The sequence below is a fragment of the Trichophyton benhamiae genome, assembly GCF_000151125.1.
Source record: "Trichophyton benhamiae CBS 112371 chromosome Unknown contig00142.0, whole genome shotgun sequence".
In the NCBI taxonomy this organism is placed as follows: Eukaryota; Fungi; Ascomycota; class Eurotiomycetes; order Onygenales; family Arthrodermataceae; genus Trichophyton; species Trichophyton benhamiae.
Window position 1 is genome coordinate 374,295 of NW_003315099.1, and position 26,660 is coordinate 400,954.

At 50.0% G+C, this 26,660-nt stretch overlaps 7 protein-coding genes across 7 annotated transcripts; 5 read left to right on the forward strand and 2 right to left on the reverse strand.

The window, feature by feature from the left end:
- Window positions 1-2,053: 2,053 nt before the first annotated feature.
- ARB_00695 (uncharacterized protein) lies at window positions 2,054-3,162 on the forward strand (the record flags this gene model as incomplete). Its single annotated transcript, XM_003013104.1, has 3 exons — window positions 2,054-2,753; window positions 2,825-2,905; window positions 3,095-3,162. The coding sequence occupies 3 exons, from the start codon at window positions 2,054-2,056 to the stop codon at window positions 3,160-3,162; spliced, it is 849 nt and encodes a 282-aa protein (XP_003013150.1).
- Window positions 3,163-3,623: 461 nt separating this feature from the next.
- On the reverse strand, window positions 3,624-4,615 carry ARB_00696 (CBF/NF-Y family transcription factor, putative; the record flags this gene model as incomplete). The annotated part of the gene is made up of 2 exons (XM_003013105.1): window positions 3,624-3,886; window positions 3,949-4,615. 2 exons carry the CDS (start codon window positions 4,613-4,615, stop codon window positions 3,624-3,626), a joined length of 930 nt encoding a protein of 309 aa, XP_003013151.1.
- Window positions 4,616-6,970: 2,355 nt separating this feature from the next.
- Window positions 6,971-10,078, forward strand: ARB_00697 (uncharacterized protein; the record flags this gene model as incomplete). Its single annotated transcript, XM_003013106.1, has 5 exons — window positions 6,971-6,981; window positions 7,102-7,456; window positions 7,512-7,758; window positions 7,825-8,962; window positions 9,142-10,078. 5 exons carry the CDS (start codon window positions 6,971-6,973, stop codon window positions 10,076-10,078), a joined length of 2,688 nt encoding a protein of 895 aa, XP_003013152.1.
- A 665-nt stretch (window positions 10,079-10,743) lies between these two features.
- Window positions 10,744-12,696, reverse strand: ARB_00698 (uncharacterized protein; the record flags this gene model as incomplete). Its single annotated transcript, XM_003013107.1, has 5 exons — window positions 10,744-10,956; window positions 11,019-11,691; window positions 11,746-12,207; window positions 12,274-12,371; window positions 12,520-12,696. The coding sequence occupies 5 exons, from the start codon at window positions 12,694-12,696 to the stop codon at window positions 10,744-10,746; spliced, it is 1,623 nt and encodes a 540-aa protein (XP_003013153.1).
- Window positions 12,697-14,207: 1,511 nt separating this feature from the next.
- On the forward strand, window positions 14,208-16,659 carry ARB_00699 (uncharacterized protein; the record flags this gene model as incomplete). The annotated part of the gene is made up of 3 exons (XM_003013108.1): window positions 14,208-14,778; window positions 14,850-16,414; window positions 16,483-16,659. 3 exons carry the CDS (start codon window positions 14,208-14,210, stop codon window positions 16,657-16,659), a joined length of 2,313 nt encoding a protein of 770 aa, XP_003013154.1.
- A 2,638-nt stretch (window positions 16,660-19,297) lies between these two features.
- On the forward strand, window positions 19,298-21,236 carry ARB_00700 (hexose transporter protein; the record flags this gene model as incomplete). The annotated part of the gene is made up of 5 exons (XM_003013109.1): window positions 19,298-19,403; window positions 19,493-19,649; window positions 19,724-20,042; window positions 20,107-20,861; window positions 20,927-21,236. The coding sequence occupies 5 exons, from the start codon at window positions 19,298-19,300 to the stop codon at window positions 21,234-21,236; spliced, it is 1,647 nt and encodes a 548-aa protein (XP_003013155.1).
- A 3,817-nt stretch (window positions 21,237-25,053) lies between these two features.
- ARB_00701 (subtilisin-like protease SUB3) lies at window positions 25,054-26,472 on the forward strand (the record flags this gene model as incomplete). Its single annotated transcript, XM_003013110.1, has 4 exons — window positions 25,054-25,362; window positions 25,443-25,982; window positions 26,051-26,156; window positions 26,234-26,472. 4 exons carry the CDS (start codon window positions 25,054-25,056, stop codon window positions 26,470-26,472), a joined length of 1,194 nt encoding a protein of 397 aa, XP_003013156.1.
- Window positions 26,473-26,660: the final 188 nt, after the last annotated feature.

The following is a 26,660-nucleotide window of genomic DNA, read 5'->3' on the forward strand; positions in this document are numbered from 1 at the left end:
GGATGTACTATTTGGCATTGGATGTGGGATGGGGCGGAGGTGTGGAAGGCCACTCATGCTTATGCTCCGTAGGTAGTTATACCGATAAATAACTAACTAGTTACCCAAGAAAACTAGTTACCGGCTCGAGCATGAATCTCACTGTCCTGGTCGATACTGGCGGTTGCTGCCTTGGTAGCGCCAGTCTTCGCTTGGGCATGCCTTGGGGTGGAGGATTATCTATCGCCCCATCCTTAACATACAAATCTTGCCGCAGGTATCGAGCATCACTTCTAAACCGTTGTTTCTTCCCATTCGGACGTTAGTCAATTGATCGCTTCAAACACCAGGGGACTGCTGCGTCAGAGTAAGCCATCTTAACAATCTACTTTGAAGCAATTGATTAACGCTTCTCGCTCTCCAGCCCTGTCCACAAACTAGGCCCCTACAATTAGTTACGCAGTAGCAGTTAGCGTTGTCATCAACAACATCTTCCTCTCTTCAGCACCATAGCGGGCATCTGAGGTATAAAGACATGGGACTATCCAAGGTCTAGGCTTAGGTTCTATTCATATACCGACTCACCGAGCCAGGGCGAAGAACTGCCCTTAGACCGTTGACCCAGAGTAGCTCTTTGGACCCACCGACGCGGAACTGAGTTTCTCGAAGTAGTTATTTGCATCGGTACTCGAAACACCAACTTCCCCAGCGTTAGATGAAAGTGGTAAGGCCATTATTGGCGGCCATAGCGGTAATCCAGTACTTGGCGTTTATTCTGGGCCGGCGGTCAAACTGATGTTATATCTTCAGTCTTTCTACTCAAGATGATAGATTTCATCCTCATTGCAGTCGTGGGTTTAGTGCTTGACGAAGACTTCTTCTTCTTCTTTTGTTTTTTTTTTTTTTTTTTTTTTTTTTTTCCCGTTTATCTTTATAGAATGAACTGGGGAATTCATCGTAAGACGGTCTTAAATCAAATGGACTCATTCAAATGGAGAGGTGGTATAAGGCATTCTTGTGGTGACTGTGGCTATGGCGTCCTTTATGCCGAAAAAAATGTTCGCAGCATATATTGCCTCTGCTATATTAAGCTCTTATAGGTAGGACAGCACACGAAAGTACAGCACCTTCATCGGTAGTACGTATTTATGTCGATTAAGGAACATTGACAGTGATAGGTTCTCTAAGGCGACGGATCACTAGTACCAGCAGTTAGTCGTCATGAAGCCGGGTTCCCAGGTAGTCATGAATTAAACAATAATAATAACTAGTAAACGTGTGGGAGATCAGCAATAAAAACTTCCCTTAAAAGGAGAAGACATGCAGGGCGGCCAAAAGGAACTGGATGCGTAGAATCACGGAATATTATACTTCCAACGTGTCTTGAATTCCGTTCCGTGACTTCCCTACGCCCAGTATGTACTCACGCCGTAGACGTGATGCTCGGCTCCATAATAAAGGGGAAATATCCAGCTAACTGCTGGGGATTAGTCTATATGGACTACCTGCGAAACCTGTTAGTTAGCCATGGTCTCACTTGGGGGCGCTAGGCTAGTTACCCTTGCCATAACTAGTTACCGAACACTCAGGTAGGCATATCGTACCCAAGCTCTTGCGACTTCGCAGGGCGCTAACACACACAGAACCGAGCATCTTCCAGTGTTCGTCTTCTTCTCGTAGCTACCGTCTTCATCGCCGTCGTCATCTCCCTCTCGCCGTCGTTTTCTTCGACGTTTAAGAAAGGTCAAAACAGAGTTGAAAGGGGCTGCCGGATCCGGACTAGCGGCGGGAGCTCCCATCTTAGCCCAAGCATTGGAACGCGAGAATGGAACGTGGCCTATCACGGGCCCTGAAGTCCAGCGAAGGGCCGTCACGTAGATGAGCTACCGGGAAAGACAGCCAACACGTCACGTCGACGACCAGTACAGCTCTGAGCTGAGAGGTATAAAGAGCGCGTCGGGCCCTCGGCAACTGTGCAAGATGAAGTCTTTCTACTCCTTTTTACACCCCCTCAGGGCGCCGAGAAGACTGTTATTTTATCACCAAATCGGAATCTGGCGAGCACGAGAGCACCATGGACCAACTCGTCTACCTCATTGACCCTGACGGGGAGGTAGACATTGTCCTCACCAACCCCGATGCCCCCGTCGCCATCTTTGATGAAAACCAATTCGAGCAAGAGGTACCCCAGCCTGCCGTCGAGAACACTCGAGAGGACTCAAGGAGGCCCAGGGAGAAGCACCGGAGGAAGAGAAAGCGGTCATCATCACCCAGCGAGCCAACACCAGCCGTGCAACAGACGACAAAAGCCGTGCGTTTTCGGGTTTCTTCCAAGCATTTAGCATTGGCCTCTCCCGTCTTCAAGAGCATATTGAGTACCAGCTGGCCGGAGAGCGCTACGATTACGGAGAAGGGCTCAGTTGTGGTGAGTGCTGATGGGTGGGATGTGAAGGCGTTTAAACTATTCCTGCGCATCTTGCATTGTCAGCACAATCTTATACCACGAAAAGTGTCTATAGAGATGCTTGCCAAGATTGCCTTGATCACAGACTATTATGAGTGCAAGTTTGTGCTGGCATTCTTTTCAGAAGCATGGATCAGAGCCTTAGCGGACAAGAAGCCCTCGAGATACTCGCGTGATATGATCTTGTGGATTTGGATATGCTGGTACTTCCGGCTTGCCAAGGAGTTCCAAAGAACCACATTGATCACCATCGTGCAAAGCATGGGGCCGATACCAAGTCTGGGCCTGCCGATTCCAGCTAGGATCATAGGTTTGTGTGATACCGCGTAAAGAATTAAGAAGTATGCCATACATCTGTCCCGTTGCTAACGTGTATTATAGACAAGCTTAACGAAAGCAGAGAGTGGTTGATTGGTAACATCCTCAAGATGCTTTACGAGCGGCGAGAAATTCTGCTCAATGGTATGCAGACTTGCAGTCCGGAGTGTAGCTTAATGTCACTTGGATCCTTAATGAAACGGATGCACACCCACGGCCTGCTTAAAAAACGTCCTGAGGCGCCGTTTTTGTCGTTAAGTTGCCAGTACCTGACAGGTGTCGTATTCGAATATGAGGGAACAAGCCCGAGCACGTGTTGTTGCGAAGAGATAGATTTCGAGAGCCGCTTTGGAGATGTTGGGAATGATGTCATGGGCTTAAACCTGGATATGTTTGTGTAGGGTAGCTGATTGACTATTTCTGAGTTCTAGAGGGGATATTACATAGATGTGGCCCGTGGGACGGGGCATTGAAGAACAGTTTCTATGAGTATCAGATATTGTTTACAAGAAACGACAATATAGAAGAAGGGGCCGTGCGTAGTAAGCATTGAGCCGTAGAGATCCATTAAGCCAAATTCTAGGCTGACAAACTTATTCTCTAACCTGTCGTCAGACGCATTACGTTATGTCATTAAAATTGAAGCAAAATTGATGTAAGAGACAAGCCAAGAGAAGAGATAAGAGTTCACGACGAGTGAATGGAGAAGATATATGGAAAGAGGATATAGGAATAAAAGGATGCATGCTTCAGATTACCGCCAACGCCAGCCACAGTCTGTGCTCCCAACCGAGTAAATGATACGTATAACCAGCCAGTGTAGAGATAAATGAGAGGAGATCGAAGAAGTAAAACATCGAGACTAGTCGTCATCCATGTCTTCTCTCTTCCGACGGCTACCCTTTTTCTTTGGCTTGTCGTTCCCGTCACTGCCGTCCTCGTCGTGCTTTTTGCCCGAGGGGGCATCAGGGACCTTGGATATAATGTCTGCGAGGAAGTCAAGAACTTCGTCCTTGCTGATGGCTTCCTTGAGGTGATTTGCGGTGATACGTTTGGACGAACGGTCCCTAGCCACCTGTGCACCCTTGGTGACTAGGGATATCATGAACAGCTCCAACGCTTTGGCTGGTGGACGGGTTAGTATGTGGTAGTTCAGAGTTATGGTATGGGGTAGGAGAGTAACGTACAGACTGCGATGGGCGTAACCTGGGCGACCTTGCCGACATCTTCGTCTGCCTGCATAATACGTTTTATCCGAGCGACGGGGAACTTGGTCTTGACTTCTATTCCGCAAGAGGGTCCCAGGCTCTTCTCCTTCGCCTGCTCTGCCTCTGGATGTTCCATGGGCGATTGTTCCACCATATTTTGTTGCTGTGGCGGCGGTGGTAGTGGCTGTTGTTGTTGTTGCTGCTGCTGCTGCTGTTGCTGGAGGATCTGAGATTGGTACTGTTGTTGTTGTTGCTGTTGCTCGAGCATGTGCTGCGGCTGCTGCATAGCCTGTGCCCTAGACCGGGTAGTAGGGGCCATCTCGTCCGTCGGGGAGTAGAGTTGTGGAATATACGGCTGCTGATGTGAATGTGGATGCGGTTGGTGGTGGGGCTGTTGTTGTTGTTGTTGCTGTTGCTGGAGATGAGAATACTGCTGGTGATACTGCTGGTGCGGGGCCTGATGCTGATGATGGGCCTGTGGGTTGAAGAAAGGCGAGGCGTCGTAGGAGGCCTGTGGCGAGATTGGAGTCGTGAAGGCTGCAGCGTAGGAGGAGTGGTGGCCGTAGTCGTGAAACGGGGGAACGCTGCCGGCGAAGCCCGAGAAGTCAGGCGAGCGCGGTCTGTACGAGTTGTCTTGGTCTGTCATTCTAGGGCTGGTTAGCAATACTGATACAGATATAGGCATATAGACGGGGTATATGCGCCGGCGCCGGGTGTGTTATGCTGTAGACGGATGGGATGTAGATGAACTACACGTGGGTGTACCGGTCGCAGAGCCATACCTAAGAGACCTATCCGCGCTGAAATTTCTGTGAGTGTATCCTTGCTCCCTTGTCTTCACTTGAGTCCCTGTCGAGCCCTTGTCCCGTCGCTGCTCTCGGGCCGCGGACTCGGTCTTGTTGTGTCTCGCCTGTCGCTGCTTGTTGTCAACCACTCGACGTTCGACGAGAAGTTCTTTTTCTCTTCCGCTTCACGGTGGCCCAAGCTCCAGTGTCACGCTAGGCCAGGAAAGGACTAGCGCAAGGGGTGGTGGGAAGGGGCGGGGTGCGTGGCTGTAGCTGCGTAAATAAGGAGTGCGTGGGTTTAGGCCTTGCTCTTTCCTCTTTTTCCTTTCTTCCTCGTCGAACTCTCACGCGGGGTCGTTCCTTCCCTTTTATGCACTCAAAAGGCGGAAGAGCCCCTCATCACGTGATGGTCTAGGCGCTTTTTTTTTTTTAAAGTTTTTCACAAAGAAAACTACCTGGAATAATAACACAAAAAGGAACCAACCCACAACCACAATCAGCAAGCAGCAATATATAACATGGAAGAGGTAGGAATAAGATAAGAGAGAAAAGAAACAAGACGATGACAGCGATGATATAGTGAAGGAGAGATAAACGTGGTATACTAGTTGATAGTATACTGCCCTGAGGACCCTCACCCTACCCAATCTGCACTCTCCCGTCACTACGCCCTCTCCACATACTTCTATTCTACGCCGCGACCCGGTCGATGATGATAACTTCGAGCTCGAGACGTGTGTCTCTGGCCTAGGATGAAGCCGTCAAAAGGCATCGCCGGCGCCCAGACGACATCTTACGTCGCTGATACCCTTAAAAAGGGTTTGACTTGATCTAATCTGACTGACCTCCTTTTCCTTCAACCTTTCAACCCCGGATAGCTGTGTAGCTAGCATGTACACGGAGAGCCGCGAAGATCCTTTGAATAATGGTCCCTTTGATAGTTGGTGACACAATAGAGAAACATACCGTGCCTTTCCGTTGTGCCACTAGTATTTGTTCGACAGAATACAACACCCAGTATTCGATGAGATGCAGAAAAGGCTTCATAAGAGAACCCGATTTGGGCGTCAGTTGCGGTGCTGGGATGAGCTGTCGAGGATCTGGTTGACGCCCTCAAGGAGCTCGACAGGCAGCATATACAATTGCATATCACGTCTGGCGATAAAACTACGGGTGGTACTCCTGGCTACTACTGACTGCATAGGCTCGAGTTTTCATTCTCTTGTAGACGGTTTGTTACGGCGATGCTAGACTATTACACCGGTGTACCCCTAGAACGGCTTCAACTCCAGCTCTGTGAGGAGCTTGGTGGTATGTGATGACCAGAATAACAGTATTCCATTATAATAACAGAGCCAAATTGGCAATACAGATAGCTTTCGGCAGGGTATGGCTGTATATCGGAATACTAGGGACCGAGATAAAGAGCAGAGGAATAGGATCGTCTACGATACAGATGAAGAGTACAGACGTAGGAGGGCTATCAAATGGCCACTTGAAGCTGGCCCATAATATCGTAGCTACCCACCTTGCAGACAGCTAGATGACATCATGCCGGGGAAGCCAACCCTCAACATTTATAATCAACCCTCTAATCAGCACTTGGTGACACTGTAAAGCCGGTCTTTACTGGCAATTTACTGCTCTTCTTTGTCTCCATGCTTCTGTCTAAGCTGTCTCTGAAATCCCCCCGATGGGCGAGAACGAAATTTCTAGTCACGTGCGAATACCGGAACAATGTTTAGCCTAATTCCGACGGCATGGACCCGACCGCCCGGGAGTGGATCTCCAAAATTAAGAGAAAGACTTCATAAAAAGAACGAAGAGGACGACTGAACAGAAGAAGAGGAGAAAAGGCATAATATAAAGAATTCACTGCAGACAGAAAGGAGAGAGCAGGTGAAGACATGGACTCGCGTCATGCCTGTCGCTCCGTTTGAGTCGTGAATACACTTTAAACCACGTCTCCGCGACTCATAGCCGCCTTCTCCCACTGCACCATTCCTACCCACCAAGACAGCGAACCAGCCCCCAGAGATGGCGGGCCTCGATCACATTGCTAGGTATGGCTCTCTTGCACCGTGTCACAGCATAATGCGGTATTAACTTCTGTCTAGCTCGCTCTCCCAAGACGAGATCCCATTCAAGCTGCGTTGCGCTATCTGCAGCAAGCTCGCCTGGAACGCCTTCAGATTGCCATGCTGTGACCAAGCAATATGCGAAGGCTGTACGTTCCCAGTTTTAATGAGATTTAATGAGATCCAATAGACCTGATCTTGGCTGACTCGGCTGGATTATGACCAGGCCAAACATCTCTTCCTTCCAGTTGTCCCGTGTGCGATCATAGTCCCCTGGACGCTGAGCTCTGCAAACCAAACAAGGCTTTGCGCACTACGCTTAAGGCCTTTCTACGGACAGAGGAGAAGAAACGCGAGAAGAACAAGCCTGTCAAAGAACCTACTCCGCCTGCCCCCGCGGTTTCCGGTGCACCTGAGACAGATCCTGTTCCCATCCCCGCTGAACCGGAGCAGGCTCAGACTCAGGCCACTGACGGTCTCGCAGCCGATTCTGCTGACCCAAAACCGACCAGTCTTACCACTGCAGCCCCCAATGGGCAAGACGTGGTGAATACCAGCCAGCAACTCACTAGTGGCGGAGAGAATACGGAGTCACAGGCAGAAAATCATACTAAAAAGGACAATGTAAGATTTGATAATTCAATGCATCTTCATTGCCCAAATGTTGACAATTTTCAAGGATGCCTATCCAAACGCAGCGAATGAGACGCTTACTACCGAAATGGCTACTACTGAACCCGAAACTGCGCCGACGACTTCATCTGCCGGTACAGAAAGTGGTACCGTCGCACTACCCGATAATACAACTCTCCCTGAAGGAGGATATACCAATGGATTCGCCCAGATGGGCTGGAATGGAACCGGGGACTTCAACCAGGGAATGCCATTCATGGCAAACGGCATGATGATGGCCCCGAATCCAATGGGTAAGGACATTTTGCTTTCTTCCTTAAGTAATGTTATGGTAGGGTCGGGTTACTAACGTTATCCAGGAGCTCCCGGGATGTTTGGTATGGGCATGGATCCGATGACCGCGGCTCAGGGAATGTTTACTGGCTACGGGATGAATATGAATGGGATGAACAGTAACATGGGTATGATGATGAATTCCGGTGCTGGGCAAGGAATGTATGGATCATGGGATGGTCAGAGCAACATGTGGAATGGTGGTCCAGATAACTTCAATGGAATTGCATTCCCTAATCGCATGGGTGCCGACTTTGGCCCTGCTCCTGGAGTTGGTGGATATAATATGATACAGTCACAGTCACAACCTCACCAAAAATTTCCTCACCTGCATCAGCAACAGAAATTTCCTAGCAATGATTTTCAAAACTCATATGGTCCCTACGGCCGCGGTGGCCCTGTTGCAGGGCGAGGAGGGCGAGGATTCGGCCCCGTCGGGCGCGGCCGTGGCTATCAGCCTGCTAACGGCTATCAAGGTAACCCTCTACCCCCTAACATGGGCGGCTTCCAACGCTATAATCAGCCTCAGTTCCAGCAGCCGCAGCAGCCGCAGCAGCAGCAGCTCCCCAACAGTGCTTCAGGCCAGGTGGACGACGGATTCAACCCAAGTGGCGAGGAGGATATGAAGGAGCATCAGCCCAAGGAAGAGTCTGCTGAAACTCCAGCACAGAAGCAGCCTGCTGGTGGTGATGCAGTGGATGGGGCTGCAAGCTCAACGGCAGATCAGACTGCAAATCAATCAACTGAGCAATCTACCAATACTACAACAACCGCTACTGCCAATGGAACTAGCGATACTCCGTCGTCCACTGCGGCTGCACATACAAACCCTATCCCTAGTTACTCCAGCACCCCTAGCTTTGGTGGTGGCCCGGGAGGTGGCAGGTACCATGGAAATGGCCCGGGCTTCCAGTCTACACCGTATGTGAATGGAATGCCTAACGGGGTACCAAGTGGCCCCATGGCTTCAAACACCCCCATGGCCATGGGAGGCTTACGGGCATCAGGACTAGGTCCAGGTCCTGGAGTTGCAGGAGCCCCAGCCGCGCCGCGAGCGATGAGAGAAGGCCTACCAAACACAAGCACCCGTAACATGAGAAACTTTGCTCAAAGCCACAGCCGAACGGTGTCGATGAGCCAGCCGTCTGTCAAGGAGTCTCGAAGGTATGACTGTTAACTTTACCGTTTAACGCCCCTTACATTGCTAGGCTGTACTAATAAGTGATTACATATAGCTCGTCCCCGGCTAAGCGTGATGCTGAGCCAGATGCACCAGCTTCGAGGGCTAGGTCTAAGTCTAGATCTAGATCGAGGTCAAGATCTAAGTCGCCTTCACGCTACAGGTCTCGTCAGCGGCGCTACCGCAGCCCTTCGGCCGGACCTACACAGAGTGAAGACGAAAGGAGACGGGAGCGGCGCAGTAAGCGTGCTCGTCGGGATGACAACGACAGGGAAGCCGATGTGAACGACGATAAACGTCCAACGTCTAGATCTCGCTCTCTTTCCCCTGGAGACACTAAATCGTCATCTTACCGTAGACGTGATCGTGAGAGAGACAGAGATCGCGATGATAGCTCTTCCAAGCGGTCTCGTCGGCGCCGTAGTCGCAGCCCAAGCAGACGAGATGGCAGAGCTGTCGATGCTTCTGATAAAAGCGACCCTGGCCTGTCTATAAAGGGGAGCTCGTCAAATCGACGCGATAAGCATAGATCTCGCGAAGATGTTGATGGCGTAGGGGAAGATCGCCACAGACAGAGAGATAAAGGCCGTGACCGCCACCGGGACCGGGAGCGTGAGCGTGAGCGTGATAGGGACCGTGATAGGGAGAGAGATAGGGAGCGGGACAGGGAGAGGGATAGAGATCGTCGTGACCGTAAGAGGTCCCGTCGAGATTACTCTGAGTCTCGCGACGATGAGGAATACAATGACCGTCGCTCTAGGCGGCCCCGGCATGAAGATAACAATGAACAGGCAGGTAAAGCCCAGGAAACCAAAGCTACGGATAAGTCTCGACCAAGCGGCCATGCGTCGAAAAACGGTGCCACTGTTGAAAAGGATCCGCATACGCTTGAACGAGAGGCTCGAAACAGAGAGCGTCTGTTGAAGGAACAGCAGCGACGAGAAGCTGTCAATGCAGACCGTGATGGCAAGGGAGGCGGCCGTCGTCGTGATGGTAATTCCAAACTTGACCGTAACCTCCTGGGCAGGAAGCTGAGTTACAAATACGAAGATGAACTGGGTGACCACGAACGGGAGCGTGAAGCTGTTCGATGGTCTTGAACAGGATATACAGACGAATATACATCTGATAATTCTACTCGAGTCTGTATGATCGCTACTTCCAGTGTGTTCAAAAAGAGGACCGGAAACCCCCGTTGGTTATGTGGTCATAGATAGATCTTGCCTGTATCTCATCTACTAGTCAATGTAACATTTTGCAGGGGCTTTGCTCGTTTGTTTCTTCAAATTTAACTGTTTATGTTAATTGCTATGCTGTTGTAAAATTAAGGGGTCACTTACTGCTGACGTCACTTGAGGCTTAAAGCTATAAATAGACATTCAATTATCATGTGTGTATATCGATATCCCTGGTTACAATATTTCACTCATGTGGAACAATTTGCTCAATATGGAGGTAGCTTTTCAGCTATCACGGCTGTGGTGGAGCAATTATAGTTGAAGTGGACCGGAAAGCCAGAGCTATTTGCAGACACGCATCAAAGGCACAAGTTCTTTCTATGGTGAAACGGGGTAAGATCACATTGAAGGGCAATGTATATATATATGCATGCGCGCGGACATGATAATAATGCTAGGTTGTATTTATGGACAGGTTTGCAAAAGCTAAATAACAAGACGGTGGAGGAGAATGTATATCTTTTTATCCAATGCATGCATCAATGAATAAATAAGTCAACAGGGGCGACATCAGATTAAGCACTACCCTATCCGAGTTTCGATTTGAGGCTGGCAACTTCAGATTTCAGGGCTTTGAGCTCCTCAGCCTGAGAGGTGATGGTGCGGGTTTGTTCAGTTAGAACCTCTTTGATGGCCTCAATCTCTTTGACTAGCGATGACTCCGAAGAGATAGAGTCGGTACCCTTGCTAGCTGGAGCCGAAGTGGCTGTGGCTGTCGGTTTTGGAGTGGGTTTTGACTCCTAAGAAGGTTAGCTGTAGTTCTAATATATGCATATAAATTTCCGCCAATGTGATTACACACCTTTGGCTCCTCCTTAGATGGCTGAGAAGCCTCAGCCTGTGCTGGGGAAACGGAGATGGAGGGCACTTTTTGAGGTTGGGACTTTGCCGCGTCGAAGCTCGAGCTGCCACCAGCCTCCTCCTCCTCATCCTCATCATTATCCATATACTTTGATGCGGCCGCAGCCATGGAGGCGCCTTGTTCTTTCATACCGGCGCGCGGGGTGATTACAGTAGCAGCTGGTGCGGGTGCGGGTTCTGGTGTTGGTCTTGGGGCTGGTTCTGCCTGTTTGGCCGGCTCCGGTGCCTTGACTTCGGGCTGGTTTGTAGAAGCCACTGCATCCGCTGGAAGCTCTTTCATGACTCCTCCTTCGTATAGTTTAGCCATATCAATCTTGGGAGGAAGTGCTTCCTTGCCTGCAAACCATTCGCTGGAAGACATGGCAGGGCTGATGCCAGTAGTCGGTGGGTAGATGTCATCCTGGAACACCTCTGCACGGCGGGGAACAATGAAGGAAATAGGCTCGATGTATGAGTCGTTAACAGTCTTATAAGCCCTTACGACCTCATTCTCGTGCATGTTGACGCCTCGCTTCGGCATAAATGCTACACCGCGCTGTGGATCGCCAGATTTGTACTCGGCTAAGAATTCAAATTTGTCGTTTTGGTACTCGAAGTATCGAATGTTTCCATCTCTATCAAGAGGTCGTTAGTACCGAATTGCGTGAATAGTGAGAGCTTAGGCATACCCCTTTCCTGCAAGGTATAGACACTGGGTACCCTGATCCCAGAATGGCATGCAGACGCCAGAGATGGAATCTAGAACTTTGAAGCCATTGATAGGCTCCCTGGCAGCTCGAACATCCCATAGAGCCATTTGTCTATCGCTCATCTTGGAGAAACCAGTTGTTGCAATACGGTCATGCTCACCCATCCAGACGGCTCGACTGTTCTTAGCACCAGGGTGACCGGCACCTTCATGTACTGGCTTCTCTTGCCGAACGTCCCAAATGCGCAGTTTCTTGTCACGGGAGGTTGTGACAAGCAAGGAGCCGTTCGCACTCCATGACATGGACTGTATTACTTCATTGACGTTGAGAGTGAGTTTAGATGCACCGGCTTCGATGTCCCAGATCTTTACGGTAAAGTCTCCGGAAGAGGAAGCAAGGACGTTCTCGGCAGCAGGATTGAACAAAACATGGCCAACTTTCCTAGTGTCCAAGTTAGCTTGCGTGACTACCAGGGAATAGGGGGCCTACTAAAAAGAGTACGCTTACTTAGGATGACCTGGAAGTCTGCCGACTGGAGCAATGTCTTGGATCTCTTCTGCATCTGTGTACAGAGTAAATCCCTCGGGCACTCTCCAAAGGAATACCTACAGCATTACCCGTAAGATATAGTACTAGTAGATTAAAGACGAAGAAGGTAGTTATCACTTGCCTTTCCGTCATCAGCTCCCGAAGCAATCAGAGAATCGTTGAACGGGTTCCTGTGGCAAAGGTTAGCCGGTTCTCGCCTCTCACTGCCATTGTGAGGATTGCTGACCAGTCTGTGTCGAGGACTACTGAGGTGTGCCCACGGAAGAGCGGAATACGTTCAGGGAGTCTGCCCTTCTCACGGAGGGGAATAACGGCGAAAGCTCCACCGCCCGCAGTCTCCCAGTTGACGGAGAGATATTCGGGGTTGACCTGCGATACCATTAGCCATCCACTTCACCCCAAAATCCTTTGTGGAGCTGCAGAGCAGATATCACTGACCTTTAGCAGGTTGGTATCCCAAGCATTGGTAGAGACTCGAAGGCTATCATAGCATTGGTCCTAGTGTGCCCAGCTGGAATGAGTATAGGGCAAACGAAACTCGGGAAGTCAGATTATCGGGCAGACTTTTGGACGTCTATGGAAGTACCTTTCGTGTGGAACGGCCGAAGATGTGTCCTGTTGTCAAAATGCGGCTGTGTCAGTCACCGTGCATCGAGGATAGAGGGAGCACACGATAGATAGCCAAACGAGGGGGTTCAGAGACGTACGATATTTCGACGAACGCACAAAACGACCAGCCATGGCGGTAGGAATCTGTGGTCTGGTCCAATGGCTCGAGCTGCCGATCACTTAAGGCGCACAATTTACTTCACTGGAGCAAGTAACTAAGGGAGAGGGAGGAGTTGGGGAGGCGAGATGTCTTCTTCAACGGCGCGGAGATTAACAGTCAGCTTGGGGTCGCAGGTAACTAACTAGTTAGTTAGTTATTTAAATGACGGCGCTTACATAGCACAACTGACCCAGGCCGCACGCCCGCAGCAGCAGCAGCAACAACCAGACAGGAAAACAGCTCTGCTCCTTGGTCGAGTCTCTTCACTATACACCGTCAAGTTGCCGTCGTCGCTGCTGGTCCGCCGCCCCCCTTAATGCGGTGTTGTTATTGCGATCTCGAACAGTCTGCATTACATCAGCAGATTATGTCACCAAGATTCAATCCACGTGATGGATGACATAATCAAGATTTTTTTTGTTTACTTTCGATCCGTTTTGGGAAGTCTGTGATGATGACGATGATGATGATATCTTCGATAGCCCGACGGTCGACGGACAAGTTGAGACCACAAACAACGACGACAGACAGAGAGCGCGCGGAGAGCGACCCGGCGAGATGGACGAAGAAGATACGCAGACCAGAGTGAGTTGAGGGGATACTTCCCGCCTCCCCTCTGGCACTGGCGCCGTCGGTTGCTGACCATGGAAAACTAGCTTGCATCGAGCGTCTCCAACATCCCACGCCCAAAGTACTCGTACACGCAGCCGGAGGGTCTGAGGGATATCACACACACCGCGAATAATGCAGCTGGCCGAGCTGTGGCGGCTTCGGGCGCCAGTAGTGACAAAAGTACCCAATTGAAGCCTCCCACCCCGGGTCCTTATCTGTACCGGATGATGTTGTTAATGTTTCTACCCCACTGCGTCTAGAGAGGAAAACGCTGAGCGAGCGCGCAGGAGAGCCGAGAAAGAAGGAGAATCTAACCTCAAAGTCATTTGCTGGCTCCACGAAATCCGGACTGCCCAAGAGTCTGGGTGCCTCGAAGACCGCTGTCTCCCGCGTACCGACGACCGGATCGAGACTAAGACCTCCGCCAGGCACACGCAACATTCCGCGCCCGCAGACGTCAATAGGCCATCTCAATGTTGAGAAAGGATCTATCTCGCGGCCCGCGACCTCTATGGATGGCCGGGATGCTGGCTCAAACCGAAATGGTGCGCGTCAGCCCTCATCCCTTTTATCTACACCTTCAGCCCCTCGCTCCCCTTCACCGAGCCCCAGCCTACCTAGTAAATCTCTTTCATCTAAGAGCTATGACGGCCAAGTTGATGGTTCTTCCAAGCAATTGAGGTCATCCCCTGCTCATACCCCCTCCCGCAACCCATCTCTATGCACAGCGATGCAGTTGCTATCCCTTAACCACAAGCCTTCCTTGGACACTTTCAAGCCAAATGCACAGCCGCAGTTATCTACACCATCCAAGATTCCTACCCCAGCTCGCCCCCTGATATCATCTCATACCGCGCCCTCGATTCCCCCTTCCCCTTTCATGCTTAAGAAAACCCGCAAGCCACGCTCCCCCAGAAAAGTGAAACGTTTTCTAACTATAGACACTGAAGTCCAAGCTTGGGATCAAGATGAAAAGGAGCAGAGAATTTCAGATAACATGACCCATGTCCGAAAAATGGTCGAAGAAATGGTGAAGCAAACTGCTGCCATGACAGAGACCACCGATCTATACAAGTCGCGCAGTAGGACCAACACTTTGTATCAACTGTATTACCCACAGACGATTGCTGACTTTCTTGAAAATGAAATATAGCCCAAATGCTGGAAGAGAACCAAACTAAGCTTCTACACCAAAATGCAGACTTGCGGGTCGAACTTGAGACCACGAAAAACTCGTTGACAAATGCTGAATTAAAGTTGAAAGATCTATGCCGTGAGCAAGAAATTGCCCTTAGTGAACTTGCAACCCAGCATCGAAATCAGTCTGAGAGTATACGTCAAGATGCTCAGGCCGAAATCGCTGCACTTATGCAACAGCACCGAGCCGAGCTTGCCGAGACAAGACGCAGATTCGAAGCCGAACTTGAGGTAGAGCGGCAGCTGAGAGCACAGGAACTCGAACAGGTCGCTGCTCAGTCGTCCCTGGACAAGCAACGCGACCAGCTTGATTTAAACAATAAGGACCGAGAGATACAAGATCTACTCACCCAACAACAGAGGCTGCAGGATGATCTTGCGCGGGAACATGCACTTAACAAGGAATTACAACAAAGCTCCATTGTGAATGCCAATAATACAATTACCCTAGAATCATCTATCCGCACACTCAAAGCAAGAATCGAGTTTCTGGAATCGGGGAGCAAGGAACAATCAGACGCATTTGCAAAACTTGATGAAGAACTTCGTGTGGCACTAGAAGAGACCAATGCCACGAAGGCACAGTTACGGAAGGAAGAAACTCTTCGACGAAGACTACATAACCAGATTCAGGAACTAAAAGGAAATATCAGGGTTTTTTGTCGGGTCCGTCCAGTGCTACCCAGCGATTCGAGTGAAAACACTGCCAAGATATCTTTCCCTGACCAAGATATGGATTGCAGAGAGATCGCAGTTCAAGGGCCGGAGGAGAAGTCAAGTCTAGGCCTAATCAGTGCAAAGAACCATTCATTTACATACGACCATGTTTTTGGGCCAAGGTCGCAGAATGCAGAAGTATTCGAAGAAATTAGCCAACTCGTTCAAAGTGCCTTGGATGGTTATAATGTCTGCATATTCTGTTATGGTCAAACAGGAAGCGGTAAAACGCACACAATGTCCTCTGAAGACGGTATGATACCTCGTGCTGTACGCCAGATATACGACACCGCCCACGGCCTCGAGGAAAAAGGCTGGCAGTATACGATGGAGGGAAGCTTCGTCGAGGTATACAACGAAAACATCAACGATCTCCTAGGGAAAGCTGAAGAGTTCGATAAGAAGAAACACGAAATTAGGCATGATCTCCAAAAATGCCAAACCACTGTCACCAATGTCACCACCGTCAATCTTGACTCGCCCGAAAAGGTGGAATCGATCCTTCAAAGAGCTTGGGCAAATCGGTCTGTTGCTGCTACCAAGGCTAATGAACGCTCGTCTCGTTCTCACTCCGTCTTCATCCTTCGGCTCGTGGGTGACAACTCAATAACTGGAGAGCACAGTGAAGGCAATCTGAATCTGGTTGATCTTGCGGGAAGTGAGCGTCTTAGCCACAGTGGCAGTACCGGCGAAAGACTCAAGGAGACCCAAAACATCAATAAGAGTCTCAGCTGTCTCGGAGATGTTATTAGTGCTTTGGGACAGGGTAAGGAGGGTGCTCATATTCCGTATAGAAACAGCAAGGTATGCAAGCTTTGACCCAAACTTTCCCAAATTACGTCCTGACCTAATGCCAATATCTCAAATAACAGCTTACCTACCTGCTCCAATTCTCCTTGGGCGGCAATTCGAAGACACTCATGTTCGTCATGGTTAGTCCGCAGCAGGATCATCTCAGCGAGACCCTCACCAGCCTGAAGTTCGCTGCAAAGGTCCAAAATACCCATGTCGGCACCGCAAAGCGACAAACACGTATGCGTGATTTGTGATAAGCCCAGGGGTTTATCATCTTCCCGGCCCTAGGAAGAAAATTTTGGAATGTGAGCGGTGCATTATTCGGTTTTTATCTTCGGCATGATGGAATTAAGGATAAGGATTCTTTTAACGAACCCGGCGTTCGTAGGATCGTCCCACCCCATCCTTTCTAGTTGGAAGCAGGGATTGGGTTCGGGATATTGGTGTCCCGTTGTTTGTTTATAATAAATACTTAAATGTGTATTTGGTGGCTATTTGGTATGGCGTTAGGCGAAGATTTTTGACGACTGCAATGACAACCATACTTACTATTTTACCTATATGGAAAAAGACAGGAATATTCCTACACTCAGTCTACTAACTAGGAATCTCGGCTAATTCTACTTCACTACTTCAGGCCATTATTGCCCTGTATCATTTAAACATCCCACCTGGTAGTTATTAAAATCGAGCCAGAAACGGCAATTTCAGCCACGAAGATCATCCCTAGGAGTCACATCCGTGACACCAACTACTTCTATCGAAAGTCGCATAGAGCGAAAGATAGATCTCTGAGTAATGCTGGCCAGAGTCGATCAAGCATCGTGGATTACGTCGTGGATTACGTTCAGCATCAGAGACAGCTAGCTTCAGGTTGACGCAGTGGTGGATGCTGCTGTGAGGCTGGAATCTCCCACTGTTTTAGCCAGCTAGTGCTGATTCAGAAAAGTGGTAACCAGGTATCCTTTCGACCCACGAGACACATTCCAGACATAGCCGGATACTTCGACGGCACCTGGCAAGTGAAGGGGGATAGAAACAATCACCATCAAGCGGTCACTGTCTCTTTTTTCCCCCAACTTCCCCCGGATTTTATCAAACGGCCTTCGGTTGTTAAGTTCAAGCGGTTCAATAAACCCCAGATTTGCTTGGAAGATTGATATTGATCTCACGACCCGACTTGCTTGATGGCTCTAAACATAGAGAAGAGAGGAGCGAATACCGTCAAATGGAGAACTGGCGGAGGATATGCGCCCGTTTCTACTCTAAAGTTTCCCTTTTAGTCGTCTTTCTCCTGGCTGAAGTCAGGGTATCCCTTCTTTGAAACCAGGCCTGGCTCTGGAATAGGCAAAGGAGCAGCAAATAAGGGGCCGATTATTTTGATGGCTTTGCTTTTCTGTGGATCTGGTGTGCGCAAAAAAAAAAAAAAAAAAACTTCGTCCACCACATGGCCCTGGTTACAATCACAGCGCGTGAGGTTTGGGCGTTCCCCTACTCCGTAAGTTCTTCCATTTCCTTCGTGATGCCATGTGCTAATTAAGCTGCCTTTTGTGCTGCCCAGTCTTCCCTTTTCATGGAAGGGTTAACTAACTCTTCCGAGGATATTTGAGTTGAGTGCCAACTAGTTACGAAGTACTCCGTACTAGCCAGCGTCTTGCCAGCTACGGATAATTCGTCCAGTCCGTCACTTATTACTACTCTTCTCTTTCTTTCTCGAAATTGCGCGAGCCGAGGAAGGCCACCGGGGCATCTCCGGCTAGATGCCCAACATTCACTGTACAGGCTCGAGCGCGCCTATCAAAGCTGGCCTATCCGATGGCAATTTTAACTCGGCCTGGCCACTGCTACCGGAGCCCTCCGATAAAAAGCCCTCTCTGTGGCTCCTTTTCCCCTTCATCTTCCCTGACCGTTGCATCTCTCGCTCGCTTAACCGTATGCCCGACCGGAATCTAGTAATATTATGGCCAAGCGGTAGCATCAAGAGTGGAATTTTACCTCAACTACCAACCGAATTTCCGAGAAGGAAATAATTACTACTACTTACTACTACAACGTGTGTCGGGGCACGCGGGATTACGCTTTTTCTGTCTAGGTGGAGCATTTCTGGGTATCGGTATGAGGCGGATTGGCGGTTTGGCCTTCCTTCAATTCGACGAGTACTCCATACAGATACTCTCTCTTATTGTCATCCAGTTCCTCTGCTGTTGAACGGCTGCGAATTGAACAGCGACTACTCCGTAGTTCCCCAACATGATGTGCATACGGAGTATGCAGATTCAGATTCCTCCTCTGCTCCGGTCTGCTAAGGAGGCTAAGCTTTGCATCAAGAGAAGCTTGGGAGAGCCAAAACCTCAGCTCCACCCCTGGCCTCTCCAGACCCCAGTTCCATGATTAACTTATCAAGAATGGACACGCTAGTAGGCCGGAGATGCGCATCACCAGCGAATAGCAAGCGTTCCATACCCGGCTTTCCTCTTGTTGGTGGGGGGTTACCAACACACCCATTCCAGTCAATCCTGGTCAATTATAATCCTCATCGGCGCTGACCACCAACAGAAATGTAATCATTATTATTTGTGGTTGTCTTGCATCATGGGGTCGCTCAAAGCTTTCTCCACAGATTGGCGTGGCTGGGGGAGAGAGGGATCTAGTTATGCCTCAACCGGGGCCGCACGAAAACTGGACAGCGAATATATAAGTGACTGTCCATCCCCAAAAGAGCCTATTACGTTCGCCCTGCCATTCCCGTCTGAGAGAGAGATCGAATAGTGGGGGGGGACTCGCTGGAATTCATTGTCTACCACTGCAGAATTATCGTGCGGTTCGAGGCAAACCCTTGTCGAAACTCGCGTGCTTTCTGAGGCCGCAGACAGGGCTACCACCACCAGCATCATGCCGAATATTTTCACCCAGAATTTGGGGGAGACCCCTCGCCAGGCCTTGAACTGGAGGCTAGGATATGCTATCTTGTGCTTTGGTTTGATGGGTGCTAGTCGAGGTAAGCCCATACACTGATGTTATAGGGGGAGGAGGTGGTGTCTAGTTGAGTGCCGGCTTTTCGCTGACAGTATTTTTCTTCCCTTCCAGGCATCGACGAGGGCCTCATCTCAGGCACAGTCCAGCAGAAAGCTTTCATTTCAAAATATCGCCTGAATGACCCTCTCCTAAGCGAGTCTGAAAAGGCTAATCTCCTCGGAAATATCACTGCTATGGTGCAAATTGGAAGCATAGGCGGTGCTTTGCTGTATGTTCCTCCGATTCCTCTATTGACTAGTTAGTGGTATCCGTACTGGCGCTTACGGCGTCAAAACATTCTAGTGCTTTCCTTATTACCGACAAAATTGGCCGTCTATGGGCAACTCGACAACTCTGCCTCATTTGGATAGCCGGTATCATTATCTTCATCACCTCCAACGGAAGAATCGGCCAGGTGTACGCTGGCCGGTTCATCGCGGGTCTTGGAATTGGACAAACCGCCGTTGTTGCTCCTACATATCTGGCTGAAATATCTCCACGTGCTATCCGTGGTCTTTGCATCTGTGCCTTTTCAGGTTCCGTGTATCTTGGTATCATGCTGAGTTACTTCGCCAGCTGGGGCTCTGCTCTTCATATCAGTAGCCATTCACAAAACCAATGGGTATGTGTTCTTCTTTGCCCAGCCGTATCGTAACCTTCAATACTGATCTCATTTGTGTAATTAGATCGTACCAACCAGTCTCCACTTGATGTTTGCTGGTATAATCCTTCTTTTGTCCATTGGTGTCCACGAATCCCCCAGATTCTTAGCTAGCAAGGGTAAGAAGGAGGAAGCCGCTGCCACCATGTCAAAAATCCGCAATCTGCCAGAGGATCACCCGTATGTTCAGACCGAAATGCTAGACATTTTTGAACAGGTGGAGCGAGAGAAAGAGGCTACCATGGGTCTCGGCTGGATAGGGCCGCTGAAGGAGCTCTTCATGACCCCTTCAAACCGATACCGCATAATGCTTGGATTGATGTCCCAGCTCTTGGCTCAGTGGTCTGGCGCCAACAGTATCACCATCTACGCACCAACCTTTTTCGCTATGCTGGGAACCACTGGCCAGTCAGAGAAGCTCTTTGCAACCGCCATTTTCGGTGTTGTGAAGCTCGTTGCTTCACTTGTCTGCGCTTTGTTCCTTGTTGATATGCTTGGTAGAAAACGGGCCCTCACTTACGGCATCATCCTCCAGTTCCTGAGCATGCTGTACGTGGCCATCTATCTTACTGTTGTCCCAGAAATCACAGAACACTTCCAGCCAATGGGAAATGCCAAACGCGCCGGAACAGCTGCCATTGTCGCCATTTATATTTCTGGAGTCGGTTGGGCCCTCGGATGGAACAGCATCCAGTATCTTATTAACGCCGAGATCTTCCCTCTCCGGGTCAGAGCTCTGGGATCCTCGATGGTTATGTGCTTCCATTTTGCCAATCAATAGTAAGTCTGCCGTATATACAACTCTCAGTGACTTTGGGAATATCGACTAACACTATATATAATAGTGGTAACTCGAAAGCGGTCCCCTCAATGCTTCTTGACACTGCCATGAAGCCTCAGGGTACTTTCTTCTTCTTCGCTGCCGTTACCTTGCTTGGCTTAGTATGGATGTGGTTCTTCCTCCCCGAGACTGCAGGAAAGTCCCTTGAGGCCATGGACGAGATGTTCAATCTCCCTTGGTATGTCATTGGACGTAAAGGAGCTGCATTGACGGCTGGTGCTGGACACGCCGAGAACTATATGCGGGATGACGTCGAAAAGGTGATTCAGCATGAAGTGGCCCACGATGAACAAGTTACGAGCAGTGAAAAGTAGACATTTACCGGCTGTCATTCCATCCTGGCTACTTAGAGCCTGGCTAGGATTTTCTAAACGCCCTTTACATTAAATAGCAAGCAAGCTATGATCAATAGTACATTTTACGACCTAAATCTCTTTTCACTGTTTAATTCATCTCAACAAGGTGACCACAGCGTATACCTTTTATGAAGGAGGCTACTGTACATTGGTCGGATATCTAGCGATTACTTAGAGGAAACAACATCCTCACCCAATCACCGTACAGCACCAAAAGTATCAGACTTCCGACTACATCGATACCAAGGCTGCGTGAACAAAGCACAGATAATGATAAAACCTGATGAGCAAGTATTTCCGTCAGTGTCAACGAAATGAACCCTGCGCCATCGATGGTTTTAACAGTAGTCTTCCTGGTGCGAATCTCACCAGCCAGAGGTTTAATGGGATCCATGGATACCAGAGGTATCGCAATCAACACTGAGTCGTCGAGCTAACCAAGGCTTCATAGGGAATAAGGAGAGGCCTCATAATGACAGAATCTTAATTCGATTAATGCTTCTTTTCTTATTGATTTTGTTTTCTAATGGCACAGTTCGCGGACGCCATATACGACAGCTATTTCAAAACAACAGATGGCCTAGAGCTCCAGGGCAGCTCTAAGAAAGAAGGAATTATCGACATCATAACGATGGAATCTGACCACGCTTTGTAGTTACCCCGGCGTGTCTGTGTAGGGAGAAAAGACGGGGCACCGGTTGGAGGCGACCTAGGTAGCTCCCGCCAGGAATTCTGGTGCCAGCTGAGGCTCCATAGCTCATTAACTGATGCAGCCTTTGTTAATTATTTGAATTGTGCCCGGATGACATCAAGTTGACTATGTGGCTTGCATGTGTTTGCATGAGGCTCCCAGAAGCTAAATAATAGCTAAGTTTGCGCCGTCACCACAGCCACTGATATTGGCATTCTGTGTCAGTATGGCTGTAACTACCACAAGGCAGGCCGATTAAACGGTGGAAGACTGTTGCCTCCAAATTTGGGAAAATCCATAGGACACAGGAGCATGATGGATTCGCGGGGGACGACAAATTGCGGGACGTACAGGGACTGTCGAACTCTCAGCCTGGCGTATCGACCATCCTTTCTTGATCCCTGGCTGGTTATAACAACATATCCTCGACCTATAACTAGTTAGTGGTTACAGCATGCGGAAGGCGGCTTGATTTGCCAAAAATGCCGAAGCGACGGACAACCTTTGGTCTACCGCCTGAAGCTTCGCCTCTAAATGAGAGACTCGTACGGACCGCATGATGTCCTTCGAGCGCTATTGCTAGCCAACAATCATGCCAGACATGTTTGACTGGAGAGCCCATACGCAGTCCTGAACTCGCCATGTAGCGAAGCCGGTGCTCTCACCATAACTAGCTAACCAGTCAACTTGTCTCCGGCGAGTCAAGCCGATCACACAAGATCGGGCACACCCGAGCATGGGAACCAGGCGTTGCTGCTTGCCGCTGAGTCGTGCGAATGGCGTCGCCAGGGTTTTGGGAGCACAGCATACGGTTGTAGCAAGCGGATATTTCATATGCCACCCCCCTCATCCCTGCACTTTTGGTCAGGTTTCCTGGATCCTTAGCCACGGAGTATTCACATACTCCGTACGGCATGCTTAGCCTCTCCAGCTCAACAGCTCTTGGTCAGTCTTTGGTAGGGACTGGGCCTCTGTGACTCCTCGATTGCCTGAATTTTGATCCCTTGGCCCCTTTTCCTATCAGTCAAACGACAAATGTCAGCCGAGATATTGTGATACAGAGATGGGTTGCACCGAAGGAGCCAACCCGGCGCTGAAAGGAGCGTGCCTTACTTGGCATGTGGATGTCCTTTTCTTATCATGCACCCCGTAACTAACTAACTAGTTACTCCGCACAGGAAGATATCCTTTTCTTCATGCCGGCATGGAGTCCGGGGTCGAGAGAACTCAGCTCGCTGCATTGCAATATAACTGGCTGGCCGGCCGGATGATGGATGGATGCTGCTGTCCCGGAACCGCCAAATCACCCAAACCCCCAAGGTCGATATCAAACAAATGACAGCGAAGTGAACCAGCCGTCCCCCCCCCCCCCCCCCCCTGGTCGGGTCGCATTTCTTGACTTCGGATTCTCATCCATTTCCGCCCTTTCTAACCACTTTCATCCCGGCTTGAGTAGTAGTCGCTGGCCTTGTCACGCTTAAACCCCGGGGGTGGCGAAAGGGCAAACGAGCGCTCGAGCAAGGCAAATACAGCGCTACGCTGGCTGACAGGCGGCCCGCTAGTTATCTCGCGATCTTCGCACCAACCGTCTAGTTAGCCGACGTTGAAGAACTGGCGTTCTCTCCATTCTTATTTTCAGATATCGTCTGGTGTTGGGTTAAGCCTTGATCAGCAGCAAACCGATCATCATTGGGCCGTGCGTGTTGACCTGTTTCCTGGATCAAAAAGGGACGGATCGCAGTGTCGATTACTGGCAGGCAGCTGGGAATAGGGGCGTTTACTAAGCTACAACTGCTGCGAAATACTGGGGATTGACGTGCAGATCTGGGGGTGATCGTCGATGCCACAGTAAATGGATTTATGATATCACTGCCCAAGGCCAGGGGGTCGGATAATGTCATTCATCCCCAGGGCGAGAGTGAAAATTCTCAAGCCTTCCCACCCTCCACCTTGGCTAAAGAAGGGAAGCTAGCATGTGTTTATGCTATATATGGTACTCTCGTCTTGCCTGAAAGTTTATAGAGGCCTCTTTCTTGTGCCTTTCTGCATTCCCCGCGATTGATCGCCAATATCTAACGCCATTTGATATATTGGCTGTATACCCACCGCACTCTTGGCTGCTATCAGGTAATCTATCACGAACATCTGCTTCGTATCGATAACTAGTGGGAGTGGAGAGCACGCATTTTCTTTTGGCGCCCTGATCTTTCTCTCGCTAGCCTTTGGACATCCCGGGTGAAGAACCGAACCCCGGCTTTGATATTCCTACGCCGGCGATAAAGCATGGAGCCAGATGGGAAACAGGGGCAGTGTTGCTCATTATACAAACACCGTCTAGTCATGAAGATCTGCCGCTCACTCTAATAGCTGTTATCATGCGTTTTGCTATGATCAACGCCAAAGATCGTCAAAAGGACCATTGTACTGGACAAGTTGGTCAGAGCTTTTTATATTGGTCAACAGATCTCGGCTTGGACGGACCGTAGAATATTCGCGAATACCAGCTTCTCTCAGCCCATACTCCTACAGGGGTATGGGCATCACAAGATGGGTTCACGCTCCTCAGACCCCTGAGACCTGCGGTGTTACCGCGGCCATCCGTTTGAATCAGGCTTGCAGCATGACGATCTCAACCTTGGGACTGCCAGAGAGTAGGTGGTGGCTGACCGATATCTGCTTGCTCGATGTATGTCTCCCCGGAATAGCAATAGACACTCCCGTTCCTGGGCAGACTAGGCCTCTCCGCATCTTGCCGATGATATTTTTATACCATCACTTTTGTTATTCGCCAGAGATACATGCCTGGTATTCAACTCGCCGGCGATATTACATGGTTGCATACCTTAGGAGAAAAAAGCATGTCTGGGAGCCCGAGGCGTGCGGAGCATTGTCCCGCACACCCTCTCATGAATCAAGGGCTGGAAAGATGACCAGGTCTCCCTAGGGTAGCCGGGGTGAAGTGAAGGGGGCAGGGGGAATGTCTTTGGACGGGTATAAAAGCTGGTCATCAATCCCATCAACTCGAGCATGTCTAGACTGCAATTCATCAACATTTCAATCGACCAAATCTAGCAACTCCTCACAATGGGCTGCATCAAGGTTATCTCCGTCTTCCTCGCGGCCATCGCTGCCGTCGATGCCCGCGCTTTCTTCCACAACCGTGGCGGCAACGATGTCATCCCCAACTCCTACATCGTTGTCATGAAGGACGGTGTTACTGCTGAGGATTTTGACTCCCATATCTCCTCTGTTGCTGCCACCCACAGCCTCAACAAGGCTAAGCGTGGCTCCGAGACCGTCGGACACAAGGACTCCTTCAACATCAACGGATGGAGAGCCTATAACGGCCACTTCGACGAGGCCACCATCGAATCTATCCTCAAAGATGACAAGGTTAGCCCTGAAGCCCTCTGAAGCCCATTTATACCCTTATTTCTGCTTTTCTTCGGGTTCATTCTGACAGATAAGTCTAGGTCAACTATGTAGAGCATGACCGCGTTGTCAAGCTGGCTGCTCTCACCACCCAGCCAAACGCTCCCACTTGGGGTTTGGGCAGAGTCTCCCACAAGGCTCCTGGAAACAAAGACTTTGTCTATGACAGCTCTGCTGGCCAAGGCATCACCATCTATGGCGTTGACACCGGTATTGATATCCGCCACCCCGAATTCGCTGGCCGTATCCGCTGGGGAACCAACACCGTCGACAACGACAACACTGATGGCAACGGCCACGGAACCCACACAGCTGGTACCTTCGCTGGCACTACATACGGAGTTGCTAAGAAGGCCAACATTGTCGCCGTCAAAGTCCTTTCCGCTGGAGGCTCCGGCTCTACCTCTGGTGTGATAAAGGGTATTGACTGGTGTGTTACCGACGCCCGATCCAAGAACGCTCTCGGAAAAGCCGCCCTCAACCTTAGCTTGGGTGGCTCTTTCAGCCAGGCTAGCAACGATGCTGTCACCCGCGCCCAGGAAGCTGGTATCTTCGTGGCTGTCGCCGCTGGAAACGACAACGTAAGTTCTTACTGGTCTTTCACCTCACTCCCTGCCCGACGATACTAATCACACTTTGAATAATATAGAGGGATGCCAAGAATTCTTCCCCGGCCTCTGCTCCAGCTGTCTGCACCGCCGCCTCCTCCACCATTGATGACCAGAAGTCCTCTTTCTCCAACTGGGGTACCATTGGTAAGTTATTATTCGATCCTCAGCGCCTACCTTACCCCTCACCTCTCTCACGTTCCGTGACTAACACATTTGAATAGTTGACATTTATGCCCCCGGCTCCAACATCCTCTCTGCTGCCCCAGGCGGTGGTACCCGTACCCTGTCCGGAACCTCCATGGCCTCTCCCCACGTTTGTGGTGTTGGTGCTGCCATGCTTGCCCAGGGTGTTAGCGTTGCTCAGGCCTGCGACCGCTTGAAGCAGATTGGTAACGCCGTTATCCGCAACCCAGGAACTGGCACCACCAACCGTCTCCTCTACAACGGAAGTGGACGATAAAGGACTAATCCCCTAAATGCATCTTTCCCTAGCTTTATGCTAGTGATATAGGGTGCTGCTGCTTAATTTTGATCAATATGACGCTTGCCGTGGCCGGAATGTTGATTGATGTACATACTTCCCAACCAGTTACATGCACATAGTTTTGCTTCATCTTGGACATGTTGAATGTGCCGAGACTACCTTCG